Source organism: Aegilops tauschii, chromosome 3 (genome assembly GCF_002575655.3).
Source record: "Aegilops tauschii subsp. strangulata cultivar AL8/78 chromosome 3, Aet v6.0, whole genome shotgun sequence".
Lineage (NCBI taxonomy): Eukaryota > Viridiplantae > Streptophyta > Magnoliopsida > Poales > Poaceae > Aegilops > Aegilops tauschii.
Genome location: NC_053037.3, coordinates 13005637 through 13025695, shown reverse-complemented (window position 1 = coordinate 13025695; position 20059 = coordinate 13005637). Strand labels below are relative to the sequence as shown.

At 47.8% G+C, this 20059-nt stretch overlaps 1 protein-coding gene across 1 annotated transcript; it reads right to left on the bottom strand.

The window, feature by feature from the left end:
• Positions 1-1898: 1898 nt before the first annotated feature.
• Positions 1899-3634, bottom strand: LOC141042221 (uncharacterized). Its single transcript, XM_073509819.1, has one exon. The coding sequence runs from the start codon at positions 3180-3182 to the stop codon at positions 1983-1985; it is 1200 nt and encodes a 399-aa protein (XP_073365920.1). The 5' UTR covers positions 3183-3634; the 3' UTR covers positions 1899-1982.
• Between the last annotated feature and the right edge of the window lie 16425 nt (positions 3635-20059).

Below are 20059 nucleotides of genomic sequence, written 5' to 3'. Positions count from 1 at the left end.
TTCCCAGGTTTCGTGAGCCCGTCTGGATAGTGCGTCTGCTGCTTTGTTGTCTTCTCCCTTTTTGTAACATATCTTGTACTGAAGACCCAGCAACTTAGTAAAGGCCTTGTGCTGCCATACAGTGGTGGGACGCTGCTCCTCCAGGTGTATCGGGCTCTTTTGGTCCGTTCGGATCTCGAACTCCGCCACTTGTAAGTATGAGCGCCACTGATCTACCGCATGCAGGATGGCCATGCACTCTTTTTCATAGGTAGAGAGGCCAGCTGACTTGGGGCCCAAGGACTTGCTGAGGAAGGCAATCGGGTGTCCATCCTGCTGCAGCACTGCCCGAATGCCCTTGTCACAGGCATCCGTCTCCACCACAAAGGGCTTCTCGAAGTTGGGCAGGGCTAGGACTGGCGCTGTGATAAGTGCCTGCTTGAGAGTTTCAAACGCCTCTTGGGTTTCGGCTGTCCAGATAAACACGGTCCCCTTGCGGAGCAACTGGGTCAAGGGTCGACAAATCATTCCAAAGTGGCGGACAAACTTGCGGTAGTATCCGGTGAGGCCGAGGAATCCTCGCAGTTCCTTGACAGAGACTGGGGTTGGCCACGAGCAAACTGCTTCAATTTTATCTTGTTCGGTCGCCACACCCTCAGCACTAATGCGGTAGCCCAGATACGAGATTTGCTGCTGTGCAAAGGAGCACTTGGACTCCTTGACTTGCCATTGATCCTTGCGAAGTAATCCCAAAACTTGCTCGAGGTGCTTCAAGTGATCTGCCCAAGTCTTGTTGAACACCAAGATATCGTCAAAGAAGACCAGAACAAACTCTCGCAGGCCCGGGAACAGAGTTACATTCATCGCTCCTTAGAAGGTGTATGGTGCATATGCTAGCCCGTAAGATAGGACTTTGTACTCGTAGTGCCCACTGTGAGCCTGGAATGCCGTCTTGGGTGCCTCTCCTTCGGCCAGCCTGATTTGGTGGTAGCCCGCACGAAGAACAAGTTTGGAAAACCAGCAGGCTCCGGCTAACTCGTCAAGGAGCTCGTCGATCACCGGTAAGGGATATTTGGTCTTGCAAGTTATCGCATTAAGTCGACGGTAGTCCACACACAATCGCCATGTAAGATCCTTCTTTCTGACCAACACAACTGGGGATGAAAAGGGACTATGACTCAGCTGGATGATTCCTTGCTTCAGGAGCTCTGCCACTTGCTTCTCAATTTCCGTTTTGAGTGCTGGAGGGTACCGGTACGGTCTAACAGAGAATGGTTGTGCCCCTGGCATCAGGGCAATGCGGTGATCGCAAGCTCGGGCTGGCGGCATCCCCCGGGTTTCAGCAAACACATCCCTGTACTTGTTGAGCAGATCCTTAACTTGAGGTGGCAGCATCTTTTGCTCGGTCGGCTCAAATTGATACAGCTGCATGATTAGGAGGCAGGCATTGTCCTTACAAAGAGCTTGGAGCTGCATCGCCGAAATCGGCGCACACTGAGGCCCATTGTTGGGAAGCCCCTGTAGTCTGACTGTGCGCCCTTGTTGCTTGAACTCTATGTATCGCTTCACCCAGTCCACTTGCATCGGGCTGTGACTCTCCAACCAGTCCATGCCAAGGATGATATCATAGCTCCCCAATGGTAGCACCTTCAAATTGTTACAGAATTGCTGACCTTGAGTCCACCATGCACAGTTAACCACTTCATGAGTGCACATAAACTCACCCCCATCTGCTACCTTCACTCTGAGATGCCGCGCCAATGATGTGGCCTTGAGTTCTCCCTGGATCAGGTCTTGCTTGATAAAAGAAGAAGAACTGCCCGAGTCGACGAGCACAACCACCTGGGTTTCCCCGATCCATCCTGCAACTGCAGCGCTTTTGGCGACGTTGTGCCATCGAGCGCGTGACAGGAAATCGCTGCACAATTTGCTGTTTCCCCATCTTGTTGATCGTCATCTTCAGGTGTGGTGCTGTTCTCGGTGTCCAGCATTTGCAGCAGCTCTTATATGACATGGAGAGGCACGGAGGCTAGGCAGCGGTGATCGCCCCCCCCCCCCCGCTCCCCGCACGTGAAGCACAGCCCCTTCGCCCGTCGGTAGGCGCGAAGAGCTGCGACCTTGTCGGCATCTTGCGACGGCCTTGCCGCCTCGAGCGCCCGACGATCTTCCGCCCCGGCTAGCCCTCCTCCGCGAGGAAGAGTAGTCGCCGCGGGTAGGACCGCTGTCATCTTGGTAATACGCGGCGGCATGCTCTCAAGGCGACATGGTCGATCCCTCCGAAGGCCCTCGGTCAGTTCCTCTTGCAGAAGAGCCAAGGACCCAGCCGCTTCGAGATCCACCGGCCGCTGAATCAGCACGACCGCTCGGATGTCGTCGCGTAGCCCCTCCACAAACCTCGTCAAGAAATACAACGGGTGAACTACCTCTAAATATGATAGTAAATGATTCATAAGAGCATCGAATTGTTCTATGTACTCTGCTACCGAACCCACTTGCTTAGTATGATAAAACTGTCTAATTAACTGCTGGTGCTGATCGCGCCCAAATTTGCTGCATAGGAATTCACAAAACCCCTCCCAGTCCAGGCCCGTGACCTTGCGCTTGACGGACTGCAACCAAATCGCGGCGGTGGTGGAAAAATTTAGTGTAGCCATGGGCAGCCAAAACGACCGGTCCACTCCGTACATGGCAAAGTACTGCTCACACAACCCCTTCCACAGCCGCGGGTTCTCCCCATCGAACTGCGGAAAAGCCATAGCCGGACAGGCATGGCTATGGCTCCCTCCCACGGAAGACGAGGCTGAGCCGCTTCCCAACAGGGGACTGGTAAACGGAAACGGAGACGACGGTGGGGGAAGGTTTGGCCGCTGCAACTGACCTACGCCCGGGGTAGTTCCTTGGAACTGCCCCCGGGTTTGTAGTGGATCGTCGTGGCCAACGGGCCCAGAAGCTTGCCTCCATGGTGCCATGGGTGTGGTGGCCTTGGAGTTCGCCACCGCCTTGCCGGCTCCCTCTGGAATGTCGATGACGACGTGGGGCTGGTACGTCGGCGCCGCCTTCTGAAGTGCATCCACCGCCTCCTGCAGGTCGGAGACGCGGGCCTCAAGCTCGGGTTTCCAGGCTTGGATGGCGTCGACCTTGGCGCTGAGATCGGCAATCGACCCCTTGATGTCGGTGCAGAACTCCCCCATGAGTTCCCGCATGAAGCCTCATCGTCCATGGCAAGTCTCTTCTGCTTCTCCCTCCTCGTCTCGATGATGGAACGAAAAATCGGGGCCAAATCTGCGGCGGATTTGGTGGAAAAATGGCTCTAGATACCAATTGATAGCATCTACTAGTGGAAAGCTCTCTCAGATACAAGGTTGGGTTCGGATTACAAGCTCTCAGAGCCGAATGGGGGAAGAAAGTGGGAGAAAGGGAAAGAAAGCCGCCGCCGCCAGTTCTGATCCATCTCTGGATGAACCCTAGCGGAGCCCTTGCTGCGCCTTAAGTAGTCTTCTGCCTGTTGGTGGTTGGGCCGCTAACCCAATCGGGGCCTGTTACTTGGGCGTTGGGCTTCCAGTTGCGAACGGGCCGTCCTTGTACCCCTTCCTGGCCCTTGCCACTCTGCTCTTGCAGGCCTGTAGCTGGAGTGCTGCTGACAATCTCCCTGCAAAATTCAGAGCTTCCAGCACATAACCGACATGAACAAGCGACTGAAACCGCCAACAGGTATACATATGAGTCTTCTGGTCGCGAGTTTAGCATTCTGAAATATACTACCAATTGTAAACTGTCCGTTTAAGGTATCAATTAAGTAGTGATCCAATCTTCAGTGTCACACACTGTCTGTAGATGATAGCAGCCTGTTTTACATGCATACTCCTCTGAATAATGGATTTCCAAAAGTTCAGAACAAAAAAACCTGTTGATACAGAGAGACGACAACTTGACATTCTTACTATGTTACCTGGCGTAGGTTTCATTTGCCGGATCTCACCACCAGTAGATCATTGCTGGATCGCGAACCAATTCAAACTTTAGTATGCACGGCGGCTGAATCCAGCATTGGTGATGTGGGGGACGTACCGCCGGCAATACAAGGAGATGTCAATAGCACCTGCAATGGGATCACCCTATCTGTCCCAAATTCAGAACAATCAACGGGAAAGCAAATCCAGAGGCGCCTGGGTGGACCTATACTAATATCCATGTGTCAACATGGTTATGAAAACTACGATTGTTCCCTGTACAACTTTTCCTACAGAACGTAGTTAGTGGTAGCAGTTTCATTCCAAAGAAAAAGAATGTGTTTAGCCTCTGACTACACCTTACTGAAACTGTTTATGAAAATTCATGCCCCTGCAAAATGCAGAGTACGTGTGGGACATGCACCTGTCGAGCGCCCACCTTGTGCAGGCCGAATCGGTGCCCTTGAGAAAACATTGCGAACATATGCAGAGAAGAAGACTGAAACAGTAGTGGTTCCAGTAACAGGGATCAACTTTGACTCACTTGGAGAAGCGTATGATTACTATAATCTCTATTCCTGGGAGGTTGGATTTGGGATAAGGTACGGCCAGAGCAGGCTTAATGTCGAGAGAACGAAATGCATGCAGAAGATAGTATGTGGATGCTCTGTAAGTGATATGTCAAATTCAGTCCAACCATTGTTGAATTTCTCATGCCTACCTTCTGTAAAAAGATATACGAAAATGATGCTCTGTAAGTGATATGTCAAATTCAGTCCAACCATTGTTGAATTTCTCATGCCTACCTTCTGTAAAAAGATATACGAAAATGATGCTCTGTAAGTGATATGTCAAATTCAGTCCAACCATTGTTGAATTTCTCATGCCTACCTTCTGTAAATAGATATACGAAAATGATGCTCTGTAAGTGATATGTCAAATTCAGTCCGACCATTGTTGAATTTCTCATGCCTACCTTCTGTAAAAAGATATACGAAAATGACGCTCTGTAAGTGATATGTCAAATTCAGTCCAACCATTGTTGAATTTCTCATGCCTACCTTCTGTAAAAAGATATACGAAAATGATGCTCTGTAAGTGATATGTCAAATTCAGTCCAACCATTGTTGAATTTCTCATGCCTACCTTCTGTAAAAAGATATACGAAAATGATGCTATGTAAGTGATATGTCAAATTCGGTCCAACCATTGTTGAATTTCTCATGCCTACCTTCTGTAAAAAGATATACGAAAATGATGCTCTGTAAGTGATATGTCAAATTCAGTCCAACCATTGTTGAATTTCTCATGCCTACCTTCTGTAAAAACATATACGAAAATGATGCTCTGTAAGTGATATGTCAAATTCAGTCCAACCATTGTTGAATTTCTCATGCCTACCTTCTGTAAAAAGATATACGAAAATGATGCTCTGTAAGTGATATGTCAAATTCAGTCCAACCATTGTTAAATTTCTCATGCCTACCTTCTATAAAAAGATATACGAAAATGATGCTCTGTAAGTGATATGTCAAATTCAGTCCAACCATTGTTGAATTTCTCATGCCTAGGTTATTGTGCTTCGGCTGGCAAGTATGGTGAGGGGAAAAGTACTGCTAAGGTTCCTCTGCTTCGATCTAGAATAAGACACTGGGGAGCCTGGTGTGCAGCTAGAGTTTCGATCTGGGGATCCAGTGCACGGACATGGGCTGGGTTATATGGGCCTGGTGGGCCGACCAACACGCTGAATAACGGAACACAACGTAACTTACCATCTGTAACTTTGGTGCATGTTGGTACAGGCCATAAATGGGCGTCATCCAACCACTAACGTCGCGGGCGTATCCCAACAAACGACGTCTCCAGCCGTCACGTACACAACATAAATGCGCTACCGTATGTACACAAGCATACGTCAAGCGGCACCCATCCCGAAACAAACCAACGCACGCCGATACAGCGAGCAAGCGAGCTCGTCCACGCCAACAAATTTCCGGCTCGAACAGTCACTAGTTAAGTTCGTCTGCCGCAATTGTAAAAGTTTTGTACTACTTGTTGATGTCTTTTGTCCACGATTAATTTCTTAATGAGTTTGGAACACTTCGAATGCCCTCTCCACATCCTTACCAACCATTTCTTGCATTCTTGCAAAATGGCTTTGTTTTTTGCCTTGGGAATCATATAAATAAGAGGAATACGAGAATAAGAAGGAAAAGAAAAGACAAAGAACTGGACAACAATAACCTAAAAACTCGCATTGTGATGGGACCTAAAAGAAGGCCTGAAAACAAAATGTAAGAGGCATGCACACCCGGACCGTTCCACACACAGACCAACAAGCAAAGGAAAAAGAAAAACAGCCCATCACATCCCTCCATGGTGGGCTTCTCTTTGGCAAAGAGCACACAAACCTGCACACACGGTATGAATCTTGATGTGACTAAATCTCTCAAAAAAAAAACTTACACAACTGAGACATTGTTAAATCAATATATTGCAATTAATTTGTGTAACAACATGTGAGGTATTATCTAGTAGTGACGTACCTTACCACGTGACATATGTGATAAGGAATCCAAACAATTCAAAAAAAAATAGTAGTTGATATACCTTAAAGTTGATGTATAATGCCGGCGATGCAGCCTTTGATCAAATCAAAGGATTGCCTTGTTTACCAACAACGGAAGTAGCTGTGCGGTCACCACAATCTAGAGGGGGCAAAGAGAATTGCACCCATCGTCATCGCTCAGGGCATATACTATGGGGGCATCACCCTGATTTTGCCTCAGCTATTAATTTAACGAAAAGTGTAACGCCCACACACGTGTGGGTGTTACCCAACTCATCCACACGCCTCCATCACCGTCCAGTAACTTCTGCACGAATCTTGGCACGAATTAGCTGATTTTGTATGCCACGTAGGACAACTCGCGTGTGTGGTGTGTGAGAGAGGTCGCCCACACATCCGTTTTACCACACGGAGGGGCCGGTGTGTGGGCGTTTAGCAGTTCGCCCACACACCAGTTTTCAGTCACATACAAGGGCTGGTGTGTGGGCGTTTGCCATCTCGCCCACACGCCCGCCTCCTCTCCCACACCCAAGCTGCCAGTTGCCATGCGTTTTGCAGTGTACATGGCAACTGCCCTAGTGTGATTGCAAGCAGATGGCAACTCTCTCTTTTTTTACCTGAACATGTCAGTTGTCATATGTTTTGTATGGTACATGGCAAATTGCCCTAGCGTGCACGTAAGCAGATGGCAACTCTTTCTTTTTACATGGCAACTGCCCTAGCGTGCTTGTCAGCACATGGCAACTCTCTCTTTTACCCGAACATGTTTTTTTGCCTTGCCTTTTTTTGTAGTGCTACATGGGCAACTGCCTAGTGTTAGTAGGTGGCAACTCCTAAAGTTTTGAAATCATGGCAACTGCAGTAGACCAGACCACACATGGCAACAGCTGTAGTTGTCCAAAAAATGGCAATCTGGAACTTTAACCTGAGATGGCAACTGCAGTTAAGCAAACATGGCAACTGTAGTTGTCCGACATGGCAACTGTAGTTCAGCGACATGGCAACTGCACTTAAACGAACATGGACGAGGGTCCGGCCCATGGCAACTGCGGGCGCGCAGTAAAGTGTCACGTGGGGGGTGCGGGACCACGAGGTACGAGGCCTGACGTACCGGGCGTGTGGGCGTTATCTATTTCGCCCACACGCACGCGTGTAAGAGGGACCAGGAGAGAAAAAATAGGCGTGTGGGCGCTAGTTATTTTTCCCACACACAGGCGTGTGGGCTGGTCCTCTTAGGCACCACACAGAATGTGTGGGCAGATCCCTTAACGCCCACACGTGTGGCAGTTATCGGCGTCCTAATTTAATCAAAAAGCAACCAGACCACCGTTTCTGAAAATTTCTGTCCAACGGAGGGTACACTCTATAGCAGATCCACCTTTCTTTACATGCATAGTGTTTCCTTTCATTTCTCTCTACCTCTCTCCCCGCATACATCAGCATAGCTTCACCCTTCTTCCTTTCAACGGAGGCTGGTTCTTCTGCAGGCTACACTATCTCGTGTGAGGCTATAGCTTTTGGTCCAAACCTAACTCCGAGCCTACGTGGACCTGCGGGGCACACTAGTAGAAAACAGGGCTTTCGTTCGGGCATGGCAAGCCCATTAGTCCCGGTTCAGTCATGAACCGGGACCCATGGGGGCATTCGTCCCGGTTCGTGAGCCCAGGGGGCCGGCCGGGGCCTCGTGGGCATTGGTCCCGGTTCGTATGGACCCATTTGTCCCGGTTCTAGGCACGAACCGGGACCAATGGTCCTCGCTCCTGGCCCACAACCATTGGTCCCGGTTCGTGGCTCGAACCGGGACAGAAGGCTGAGCTTTAGTCCCGGTTTCTACAACGAACCGGGACAAATGTGTTGCCTATATATACCCCATCGCCACAGCAGAGCACTCCACAGTGCTCTGTTTTTTCTGGCCGGCGAGGGGAGGGCATTTGAGTGCTCTAGCTCACCTCCTATGCACATGAGGTGTTCGATGAAATGTCTGAGCCACACTAGTTAATCTTTCTCCTCTCGAAACTCGACCTCCGAGCTCCATTTTCCCCGAGATTTGTCTAGGTTTAGCGGTCCGTCACGTCCCGTCCCCATCTTCACCGCCGTCGATCGCCCGCGCCGATCTCGTCGCCAGCACCACCGTGGTGAGCCTCTTGTTCTTATCTTCTTTCTGAAAGAAAAAAAATTCTTACTTTAGATATATACTTGTCTAATTTTGTTACTTTTATTATTCCTTCTTATTACATAGTGCGATGGTTTTGGTATCCGCCCCCGTTGGCCCTCGTCCTGTCTATGATTCGGATGTGGTATATATATTATCTTTTTATAACTATCTGGTTCATTTATTGTTTATGACAAATATGCCGACCAACGTGACATAGATTTTATTTATCTAGGAGGTGGTTGAACCAGAAATTCCAACCGACCCTATTGTCGAGAGGTTAAATTTAGTTGAAGAAGAAAACAATTACTTGAAGGAAAAAAAATGAGGAGGAGAAGATGATATTGGAGTTGCATGTTGCGGATGTCGTCGATGATTACAAGATCAAGATGGATGCAATGCGCTTGAAGATTAGAAAGATTAGAAAATATGCCATTCATACCGAGGCTTGGTATCATTATGCTGTTGGATCAATTGTTACCTTGGTTGCGATTATGATCGCATTTGTTTCCGCATTGAAATGTTTTACATAGTTTCAATGTATGGTTTAATTAATTAGATGCTCTAGAGAGCTATATGTTGTTAGATGAGAACTATGTATGTACTTTGGTTTAATGTGATGATGAACTTCTATTAATTTGGTCACTTAATTATCTATTCATGATGTTCTGTAATGGTTTTTGACACACTTAATTATATATAATGCACGCAGATGAACCGGCAATGGATGTACGGTGACAGACACACCTCCGAGTACATTAAGGGCGTGCATGATTTTCTCGAAGTGGCTGAGGCAAACAAGCAGAATGGTTTTATGTGTTGTCCATGCCCTACATGTGGGAATACGAAGTCTTACTCTGACCGGAAAATCCTTCACACCCACCTGCTTTACAAGGGTTTCATGCCAAACTATAATGTTTGGACGAGGCACGGAGAAATAGGGGTTATGATGGAAGACGGCGAAGAAGAAGAGGACGATGACAACTATGTGCCCCCTGAATACGGTGATGCTGCAACGGGGGAAGCTGCTGAAGATGAAGAGGAACCAGACGATGTGCCCAATGATGCTGCAAGGGGGGAAGCTGCTGAAGATCAAGAGGAACCAGTGCCCGATGATGATGATCTCCGCCGTGTCATTGTCGATGCAAGGACGCAATGCGAAAGTCAAAAGGAGAAGCTGAAGTTCGATCGCATGTTAGAGGATCACAAAAAGGGTTGTACCCCAATTGCGAAGATGGCAACACAAAGCTCGGTACCGTACTGGAATTGCTGCAGTGGAAGGCAGAGAATGCTGTGCCTGACAAAGGATTTGAGAAGCTATTGAAAATATTGAAGAAGAAGCTTCCAAAGGATAACGAATTGCCCGACAGTACATACGCAGCAAAGAAGGTCGTATGCCCTCTAGGATTGGAGGTGCAGAAGATACATGCATGCCCTAATGACTGCATCCTCTACCGCGGTGCGTACAAGGATCTGAACGCATGCCCGGTATGCGGTGCATTGCGGAGATGACCCTGGTGATGTTGACGGCGAGCCCCCCAGGAAGAGGGTTCCTGCGAAGGTGATGTGGTATGCTCCTATAATACCACGGTTGAAACGTCTGTTCAGAAACGAAGAGCATGCCAAGTTGATGCGATGGCACAGTGAGGACCGTAAGAAAGATGGGAAGTTGAGAGCACCCGCTGACGGGTCGCAGTGGAGAAAAATCGAGAGAAAGTACTGGGCTGAGTTTGCAGCTGACCCAAGGAACGTATGGTTTGGTTTAAGCGCGGATGGCATTAATCCTTTCGGGGAGCAGAGCAGCAATCACAGCACCTGGCCCGTGACTCTATGTATGTATAACCTTCCTCCTTGGATGTGCATGAAGCGGAAGTTCATTATGATGCCGGTTCTCATCCAAGGGCCTAAGCAACCCGGCAACGACATTGATGTGTACCTAAGGCCATTAGTTGAAGAACTTTTACAGCTGTGGAATGGAAACGGTGTACGTACGTGGGATGAGCACAAACAGGAGGAATTTAACCTGCACGCGTTGCTGTTTGTAACCATCAACGATTGGCCCGCTCTCAGTAACCTTTCAGGACAGACAAACAAGGGATACCACGCATGCACGCACTGTTTAGATGACACTGAAAGTATATACCTGGGCAAATGCAGGAATAATGTGTACCTGGGCCATCGTCGATTTCTTCCGACCAACCATCAATGTCGAAAGAAAGGCAAGCATTTCAAAGGCGAGGCAGATCATCGGAAGAAGCCCGCCATGCGTACCGGTGATCACGTACTTGCTATGGTCAATGATTTACACGTAATCTTTGGAAAGGGTCCCGGCGGACTAGCTGTTCCGAATGACGCTGAGGGACACGCACCCATGTGGAAGAAGAAATCTATATTTTGGGACCTACCCTACTGGAAAGACCTAGAGGTCCGCTCTTCAATCGACGTGATGCACGTGACGAAGAACCTTTGCGTGAACCTGCTAGGCTTCTTGGGCGTGTATGGGAAGACAAAAGATACACTTGAGGCACGGGAGGACCTGCAACGTTTGCACGAAAAAGACGGCATGCCTCCGAAGCAGTATCAAGGTCCTGCCAGCTAGGCTCTTACGAAAGAAGAGAAAGAAATCTTCTTTGAATGCCTGCTCAGTATGAAGGTCCCGACTGGCTTCTCGTCGAATATAAAGGGAATAATAAATATGCCAGAGAAAAAGTTCCAGAACCTAAAGTCTCATGACTGCCACGTGATTATGACGCAACTGCTTCTGGTTGCATTGAGGGGGCTTCTACCGGAAAACGTCCGATTAGCCATTGTGAAGCTATGTGCATTCCTCAATGCAATCTCTCAGAAGGTGATCGATCCGGAAATCATACCAAGGCTACGGAGTGACGTGGCGCAATGTCTTGGTAGTTTCGAGCTGGTGTTCCCACTATCCTTCTTCAATATCATGACGCACGTCCTAGTTCATCTAGTCGACGAGATTGTCATTCTGGGGCCCGTATTTCTACACAATATGTTCCCCTTTGAGACGTTCATGGGAGTCCTAAAGAAATATGTCCGTAACCGCGCATGGCCAGAAGGAAGCATCTCCATGGGCCATCAAATAGAGGATGTCATTGGGTTTTGTGTTGACTTCATTCCTGGCCTTAAGAAGATAGGTCTCCCTAAATCACGGTATGAGGGGGACTGGCTGGAAAAGGCACGCTAGGAGCGGACTCAATAATATGCAGGGATGGGCATGGTCTCAAGCACACTACACAGTTCTACAGAACTCTACCTTGGTGACCCCGTATGTCGATGAACACAAGAACAGTCTGCGCTCCAAACACCTGGAGCAGTGTGACGACTGGATTACATGTGAACACATCAGGACTTTCAGCAGTTGGTTGGAAACACGTCTCAGAGGTGACACCACTGTTTGTAATGAGTTGTACTCGTTGTCCAGGGGACCATCTTCGACTGTATTGACTTACAAAGGATACGAGATAAATGGGAATACATTTTACACGATCGCCCAAGATCAAAAGAGCACCAACCAAAACAGCGGTGTCCGCTTTGATGCAGCAACCGAGAGGGGAAAGGACACGTATTATGGTTACATAATGGACATATGGGAACTTGACTACGGACATGATTTTAAGGTCCCCTTGTTTAAGTGCAAATGGGTCAATCTGTTAGGAGGCGGGGTACAGGTAGACCCATAGTACGGAATGACAACAATGGATCTGAACACTCTTGGGTACACTGACGAACCGTTCGTCCTAGCCAATGATGTGGCACAGGTTATCTATGTGAAGGACATGTCTACCAGACCAAGAAAAAGAAAAGATAAGGAAGCGAATACATCATACGATGAGCCAAAGCGCCACATAGTTCTTTCAGGAAAAAGGGACATTGTGGGAGTGGAGGGCAAGACAGACATGTCTGAAGATTATGAAAAGTTTCAAGAAATTCCTCCCTTCAAAGTCAAGGCTGGCCCAAGCATCCTGATAAACGATGAAGATTATCCATGGTTACGGCGCAATAAGCAAATGACACAAGCGAAGAAAAAGTGAAGACTTTCTCCCGCAACTATTATGATGATACCATGCCAACTTTGTACAGACAAGTATGATACCATTGTCCGTTTTGTACACGAAGTGCATCTAGTTTTTGCCGCAACCCTCTCAACTTTCTTGCACATGCTATGTGGATGAAATGATGATACCATGCCAACTTTAAACCTTTTCAGAGTTCATTTGAAATGCTTTTCAATTTTACGGTCTTATAGCTCAAAATAATTAGTAAATGCATGAAAAATGGTGCATGAAAATAACAAATAAAATAAGTAAGTAATTAGAAACAAAATAATATAAACTTTATTAAAATATATAAGTAGAAACAAAATAAATAAACTTTAATAAAATTTATGAAACTAAAATTAACAAAGTATTTTCAGTTCAAAACATTATAAGAAACCTCTAGTATTATTGAAACTAAAATCATATAAAATTGATGCAACTAAAATTATCGAAGTATTTTCTGTTCAGAATCATTAAAAGCAAAAAGAATTTTCATAAAAAACTTTTTTTGATAGAAACTTTAATAGCAAAAAGAATTATCATAAAGTAAAATAAATAAGTAATTAGAAACAAAATAAAATAAAATAAATAAGTATTTTGTTGTAAGTAGATACAAAATAAAATAAATAAAGCAAAAAAGAAAACAAAAAAACTGGGAAAAAAATAAAAAAATGCCACCTACTGGGCCACCACGGCCTGAATACGACTAGAAACCCATAAATGGGCCAGGATTCAGGCCCGCAGAAGGCCCAGCAGGCCCACAGGCATAGCAGTGCAAGATTAGGCCCGTAAGCCTGCAATGGAGAGGAGCTCGAGAGGGTTGGCGCAGCAGCGCTTATAAACCACTCTCGAGCTCTCTCAACTAGCGAGGTGGGACTAAACTTTGGTCGCGACGCGGACAGCACATGTCCTTTGGTCCCGGGTGGTGGCACCAGCCGGGACTAAAGGGGTGTATTGGTCCCGGTTGATGCCACCAACCGGTACCAATGCACCCCCTTTAGTCCCGGTTGGTGCCACCAACCGGGACCAAAGGCCGCCGCTTCCCGCCCTTTGGGCTGCTGAAAAGAGACCTTTGGTCCCGGTTGGTGGCACCAACCGGGACTAATGGGTGCATTGGTCCCGGTTGGTGCCACGAACCGGGACCAAAGCTCTTGGTATATAACCAACACTTGTGAAAATTTTCATCTTCATCTCGCAGTTGCCCCTGACGATCCCTTGAAGACATCGACGCCGCCAGGCTGCCCCGACGCTGCCTGCCGCCCGTCGCCGTCGCCCGCGCCAGTCGTCGCCGTCGCCCGCGCCCTCGCCGTCGCCGCGCGCCGTCCCTGCCCGGACGCGCGGCGCCCCTGCCCCGCGCCCTCGCCGCGCCCGTCGTCGCCGTCGCCCGCGCCCTCGACGTCGCCGCGCCCTCGCCCGACGTCGTCGCCGCGCACCGTCCCTGCCCCGACGCGCGCCGCTCCTGCCCCGCGCCCTCGTCGTCGCCGCGCCCTCGCCCGTCGCCGTCGCCCGCGCCCTCACCGTCGCCGACTGTAATGATGTTTTAAATATATATTTTAGATATATGTATTTTTTTATGTATGTTCATATATGTATGTATGTATTTTTTACATGTTTTTTGTATGTATGTATGTATTTTTTTCAACTGTAATGATGTTTTAAAAATACATATATGCAAAAGTTAGATTTTTAGAAAGGAATTTGAATAGGTTTTCAGCAAGGAATTTGAATCTGGTTCAAATTTCATTTGAATGAAATTTGAAAATTTTGAACTATGGATCAGAAGGTTTTTGGTGAAATGGAGTGTGGGTACTGTCATGAAGTTGGAGTAATTTTTGTGGTTGTAAAAGAGTTAGGAAAAGTTTTATATATGCAAAAGTTACATTTTTAGAAAAGTTTTATGTATCTAGCTAGGAAAGGAAGAAGAAGAAAAAGAAGGAGAGGAAAAACGAAAATAAGAAGAGGAAGAAAGGAGAAGAAGAGGAGAGGAAGAACAGGAGAAATAAATAAGAAGAGGAAAAAAGAAGAAAAAGAAGAGGAGAAGAAGAAAGGAATAGAGGAGAAGAAGAAAAAAATAGATATCTATTTTTTCTTCTTCTCCTGTATTCCTTTCTTCTTCTCCTCTTCTTTTTCTTCCTATTTTTTCTTCTTCTCCTCTATTCCTTTCTTCTTCTCCTCTTCTTTTTCTTCTTTTTTTCTTCGATCTTCTCCTCTATTCCTTTCTTCTTCTCCTCTTTTTATTTCTTCTTCGTCTTCTTATTTTTTATCGGGTATGTCGTTGTCGACATAACCCCTCCCCGATAACATTATTTTCCCATGTATGTATGTCGTCGTTGTCGATATATATAACTTCCTCCTAGATAACTTCGACATGATGGACGGTCGATATTTATACCCCCTCTCGACCGTGATAACTTATACCACAGGAGCACCCCCCGGCCCTCTCGCTCGACCAAAACTCTCGAGGACACCCAAACCCTAGAAAAAAACGATGTCGGTCTCCTACCCCCTCCCGCCGCGCCCCTACCCTTGAAGCGTTGCCGAGGCCACCCCAAACACGGAATAAGCTAGGTCTACGTTTGCACTAATATATCCACCTGCTGTCATGTTTGTGTAATAATTGCCATGTTGTAATATTTGCAGAAACAATGGAGCACGGATGAGACGAGCAAGCAGAAGAGGTGTTGGGGGACATAATCTTAGCCGGAGGTGATATCTTGTCGTATCTTAACGACAATGATGGTCTGGAAGAACAGGGTGAAGAAGCGGGCTACGGTGATCGATGAGTGGAGGAGGAAAGACATGATTATGATGGCTCCGGTGACCCAATGCTGGTGCAAGAAGGAGCCCGTGGTGACGGCTCCAGTGACCGAACAGAGTCCGGCCAGGTAAATATATTAGTTAAGCCTGTGCTGACTAGCTAATTGATGCATTCGTTGTTTTGGTATGTACACATATTAATTAACACTCGTCTTTCTTCTTTTTTCTAGCCCTCCGGATCGAGCACAACTTCGGTAAAGAGACGAGGCCCGAAGAGAAAGTTGCGCTCGGATGAAAGGTTTGAGATCACAGCAATCGCGCGCGACGGCCAACCGATTGAACCCATCCGGACAAAGGATGCATTTGCTGCTCAGTGCGGGGTTCTAGTTAGGGACAAGATCCCGATCAGCATCCACCAATGGTATAAGCCTAAGAAGGAAGACCCTGAGGTGTCTTATGTCAATGATATGCAGAAAGATGATCTTTGGACTGAGCTGAAGGCAAATTTTACCCTACCGCCAGAGGAGGATCCGGAGAAGCCAGTTAAAGAGCAATTAATCAAGTCTCATGCTCTTAAGAAGATGGCAGACCTATTCAGGAGGTGGAAGAATGAGCTGAAAACGTTTGTCGAGAAAGAAGAGACACCACAATTCATCGGCCGGTATGAGAAGATCAGAGATCACTGGCCCGCATTTGTGGCCCACAAGACATCGGAAAAGAGTAAGAAGATGTCAGAGACAAACAAGAAGAATGCTGCGAAGAAGAAGCTTCACCATCGTACGGGGTCAGGTGGCTACCTCAAAGCCCGGCCTAAGTGGGCCAAGGCTGAGAATGATCTGCTTGATAAAGGGATCGAACTAGAGACAATGAACTGGCCAGACCGTTGCCGGACTTGGTTCTTCGGGGCTGGCAGAAAATTGGACCCTGTATCAGGGAGGTGCATTTGGACGGATGAGCTTTTGATAATAGCAGTCAAGAGGCTTCAGCACTATATTGATGCAGCGCAGCAAGGGACGTTCATTCCAGACAGAGAGAACGACGAGCTCACAATGGCCCTCGGGAATCCTGAGCACCCTGGACGGACACGAGGCACGCGAGGCTCCGTTCCGTGGAAGGCTGGTTTTCCGGACGCAGGCGGTTACAAAAGCCAGGAGAGGAGGAAAAAAGTGGAGCAGACCCAAATTCTGAAGCTGCACGAAATGGTTCAAGCGCTAGAGGAACGAGACGCCAATCGACATGCCGAAACTACCCCCGAAGCTACCCCGCCATCTCAGCGGAGAAGCAGCGTGGCTTCCACCGAGCTGCTTCAGCCGGAGCATGTCTTGACGGCTCCTGCTAGCTACCCCATGGATGCTATCACGGAGTCTCAACATTGCCACTTTATGACGCAATGGCAGAACTTCAAAGTCAAGGCGGCTGTTGGCTCTGTTTTAGCTCCTGAACCCGGCGCAACCTATCACTGTCGGCCGATTCCAGAAGGATATGCTAGGGCGATGGTGGATGAAATAAAGGAGGGATTTGAGGATCTCCGGCTTGACCACCCTACCGGTGAAGGGGAGACTCGGCTGGGTTCTGCTCTGAAGACTCCATGCCTATGGCGGAAGGAGCTCATCAACCTTCCGAACTGGACGCCTCCAGCGAGTAAGGGCACTCCGCCTCCTCCTCTGCCTCCTCCTCCGGCGAGTGATCAGGGCACTCAGCCTCCTTCTCCGGCGCGTGGCGGCACTCCGCCTCCTCCTCCGCCTCCTCCTCCGGCGAGTGATCAGGGCACTCAGCCTCCTTCTCCGGCGCGTGGCGGCACTCCGCCTCCTTCTCCGCCTGGGCCGGCGCGCCAGAGCAGCCAGCCTCCTCCTTCTCCGCCTCGTCAGCAAGGGCGGAAGAGACCCGCCGCCGCTCCGGCTGCTCCGGCGCGTCGTAGTCCTTCTCCTCCGCCTCGTAAGCAAGGAAAGAAGACAGCCGCAGCCGCTCCGTCTGCTCTACCGGCGTCTAGCAGTACAGCCAGAGGCGGGAGGCAATACAGGTTCGGTCCTTCTCTGAAGACTCCAGAGAAGTTACCATACGAGAGGACCGAGGAGGAAACCAGGAAGATTGTGCGAGCCGAAGTGACGAACTTCTTTGAAGGGGTGAAAGCAAATAAACATCCACCTCCGAAGGAGAAGGTAGATCCGGTGAAAGCGAAGCGCACTCTGGCTGCCCTGACAAAACCACCAAAGTCTCCGCCGAAAGGCAACTATGAGCGCATTATTGCAAAGACATTTGCCGAAGCGGAGCGGTCGGGAAGTACTGTCAGTGATCAAAGGTTAAAAGAACGACGAGCTGGGAAAAAAATTGCCCAGCTCGGCGAACAAGCGAACCAATCGTACCCCCCGCTCAAGGTGTCTAGCGACATCGTCGCTAATGATCCGAGGATGGTGCCCGGTTATAGCAATCTTGGAGATTACCTGCCTGACGATGTACATTATGATATCTTGGAGGTGGACGAACACAAATACCATTACGGGAAGCCTCTCGTCAAAGATGAAAGATCTCTAACAACGATGATGCGAAGATTACATGATTGGTACATGAAAACCTGCAGAGAGTCTGGGGGGAGGGATACTTTGACGCTGAGAGTTAAACCGGAGCATGACCTCGTCGGAATTGAACTGTTGAATGTTCCATTTGAGGACTTCTTCCAGTTTTTCAATCAAAAGGCCGTCGATAAATCAACGGTCACTTGCTACTGTCTGTAAGTAGTACTACTTCTGTCATTAGGTGTCTCTATATAGGTCAGCTCTTTCATTGCATGTATTTATAATTATCCTCACTATGTTATGCAGATTGAAGATCGCCGAATTGAAGAAAAGACAAATCGGTGATATTGGGTTCATTAACACAAATCTCATAGATGCAACTGAGGTTAAATATCATGCCGAAAATACCGAGGCCAACTTGCTACGATCGTTGGTAATAAATGAAAACAAAGATATAATACTCTTTCCTTACAACTTCAAGTGAGTGTTACTGTCTTGTGCATATTCGGTTTCCCTTATTAGTCCAGGTTATAGTAATGTAATTGATGACTTATGCATGCGTGCGCAGCTTTCACTATATTCTCCTAGAGATTAAGCTTGAGTAGGGAGTAGTAACCGTCTTAGACTCGAGACGAAAAGATCCCCAGGACTATGCGGACATGACTCAAATGCTCGAGAAGTAAGTTAAATCGATCATTATCCACCATATCAGCAACTTTGTTCATTTCCTGATATCAAGTAATTGTTTTCTTTGTCTGGCAAGGTTTGGAGAAAATTCACCAAAAAAGCTCCGGGACTGCCGAAGAAGCTGCAATTTAAAGACCCGAAAGTAAGTACTATAGTAGCATGTTCAGCGCATCTCCTAGTGATTCAAGCGCTAGTTTCATCAATACCATTTAGCATGCTTGCTTATCAGTTTAATTGACCTCTATTTCTTGTAAAGTGGTTGTGGCAGGAACCCGGTAATAATTACTGTGGATACTACGTTTGCGAGTCCATCCGCTACACGACCTGTGAGCGGGGTTACTCTGACGAACAATATGAAGTGCGTAAGCAATAATATTCACAATTTTATTTTATTACCATCATTTGTGTTGAGTTTCATTTATTCATATATATATGTATTGACCCCCTTCTTCAAATTAGATGTTTCGGAAGCGGGATGAACTCCTAGCACCAGATTGTATGCGAGCAATTGAAGAGGAATTGGCGGCATTCTTCCTTGACCACGTGATCGCTGACGACGGAGAATACCATCTGGACCTTGACTTCGTATATAATTAGGAGATTATATTGTAAGAGATAATTATTGTATATATGTAGCCAGTAGTGTCGGATAGATATAGGAGAACTTGTTGTTCGACCAATCTCTCGGAGAAGGAGAGGTGGTCGATATCACTTCTCTCTGTATGCATATGTTCATGACGATCTTCTGTTTCCTTCATTTTCTTACTAGCTAGCGTGTCTAGTCCCCTCTATACGTATATAGTACGTAGCGTCGACCAAGCACGGAGATAAGAGAGGACACTTCTCTCTATTAATTAGCTAGCTAACACAATATATGAAACACCTAAATTAACCCCCCAAAACCCCCAACCCCCCCCCCCCCCCTTTAAAAAAAAACAAAAACTCCAGCCCCTGAAATGCTGACGCGTGGATGCCTATTGGTCCCGGTTAGTGCCACCAACCGGGACCAAAGGCCCTCCTGCCTGGGCTCGCCGCACCGGCCACGTGAAGGCCAATCTGTCCCGGTTCGTGTAAGAACCGGGACTAAAGGGTTAGGGCATTAGTAACGACCCTTTAGTCCCGGTTCAAAAACCGGGACAAAAGGCCCTTACCAATCGGGATAATAGGCCCTTTTTCTAGGCAGCAGGCTGAGCCTACCCATTGGCCATGCCCTTACGTGCCTGCTGTATGTCGGACGAGCCGGACATCTCTGACAGTGCATTAGATTCAGTAGGTGCGGTCATTGATCATGCACAGCTCATTGTCTTTTTTTTTTGCGCTGATGCACAGCTCATTGTCAGGTACCCATGTGGCCATCGTGCCCACATCAGCAATTGGCTCCTCGTGGAACACGA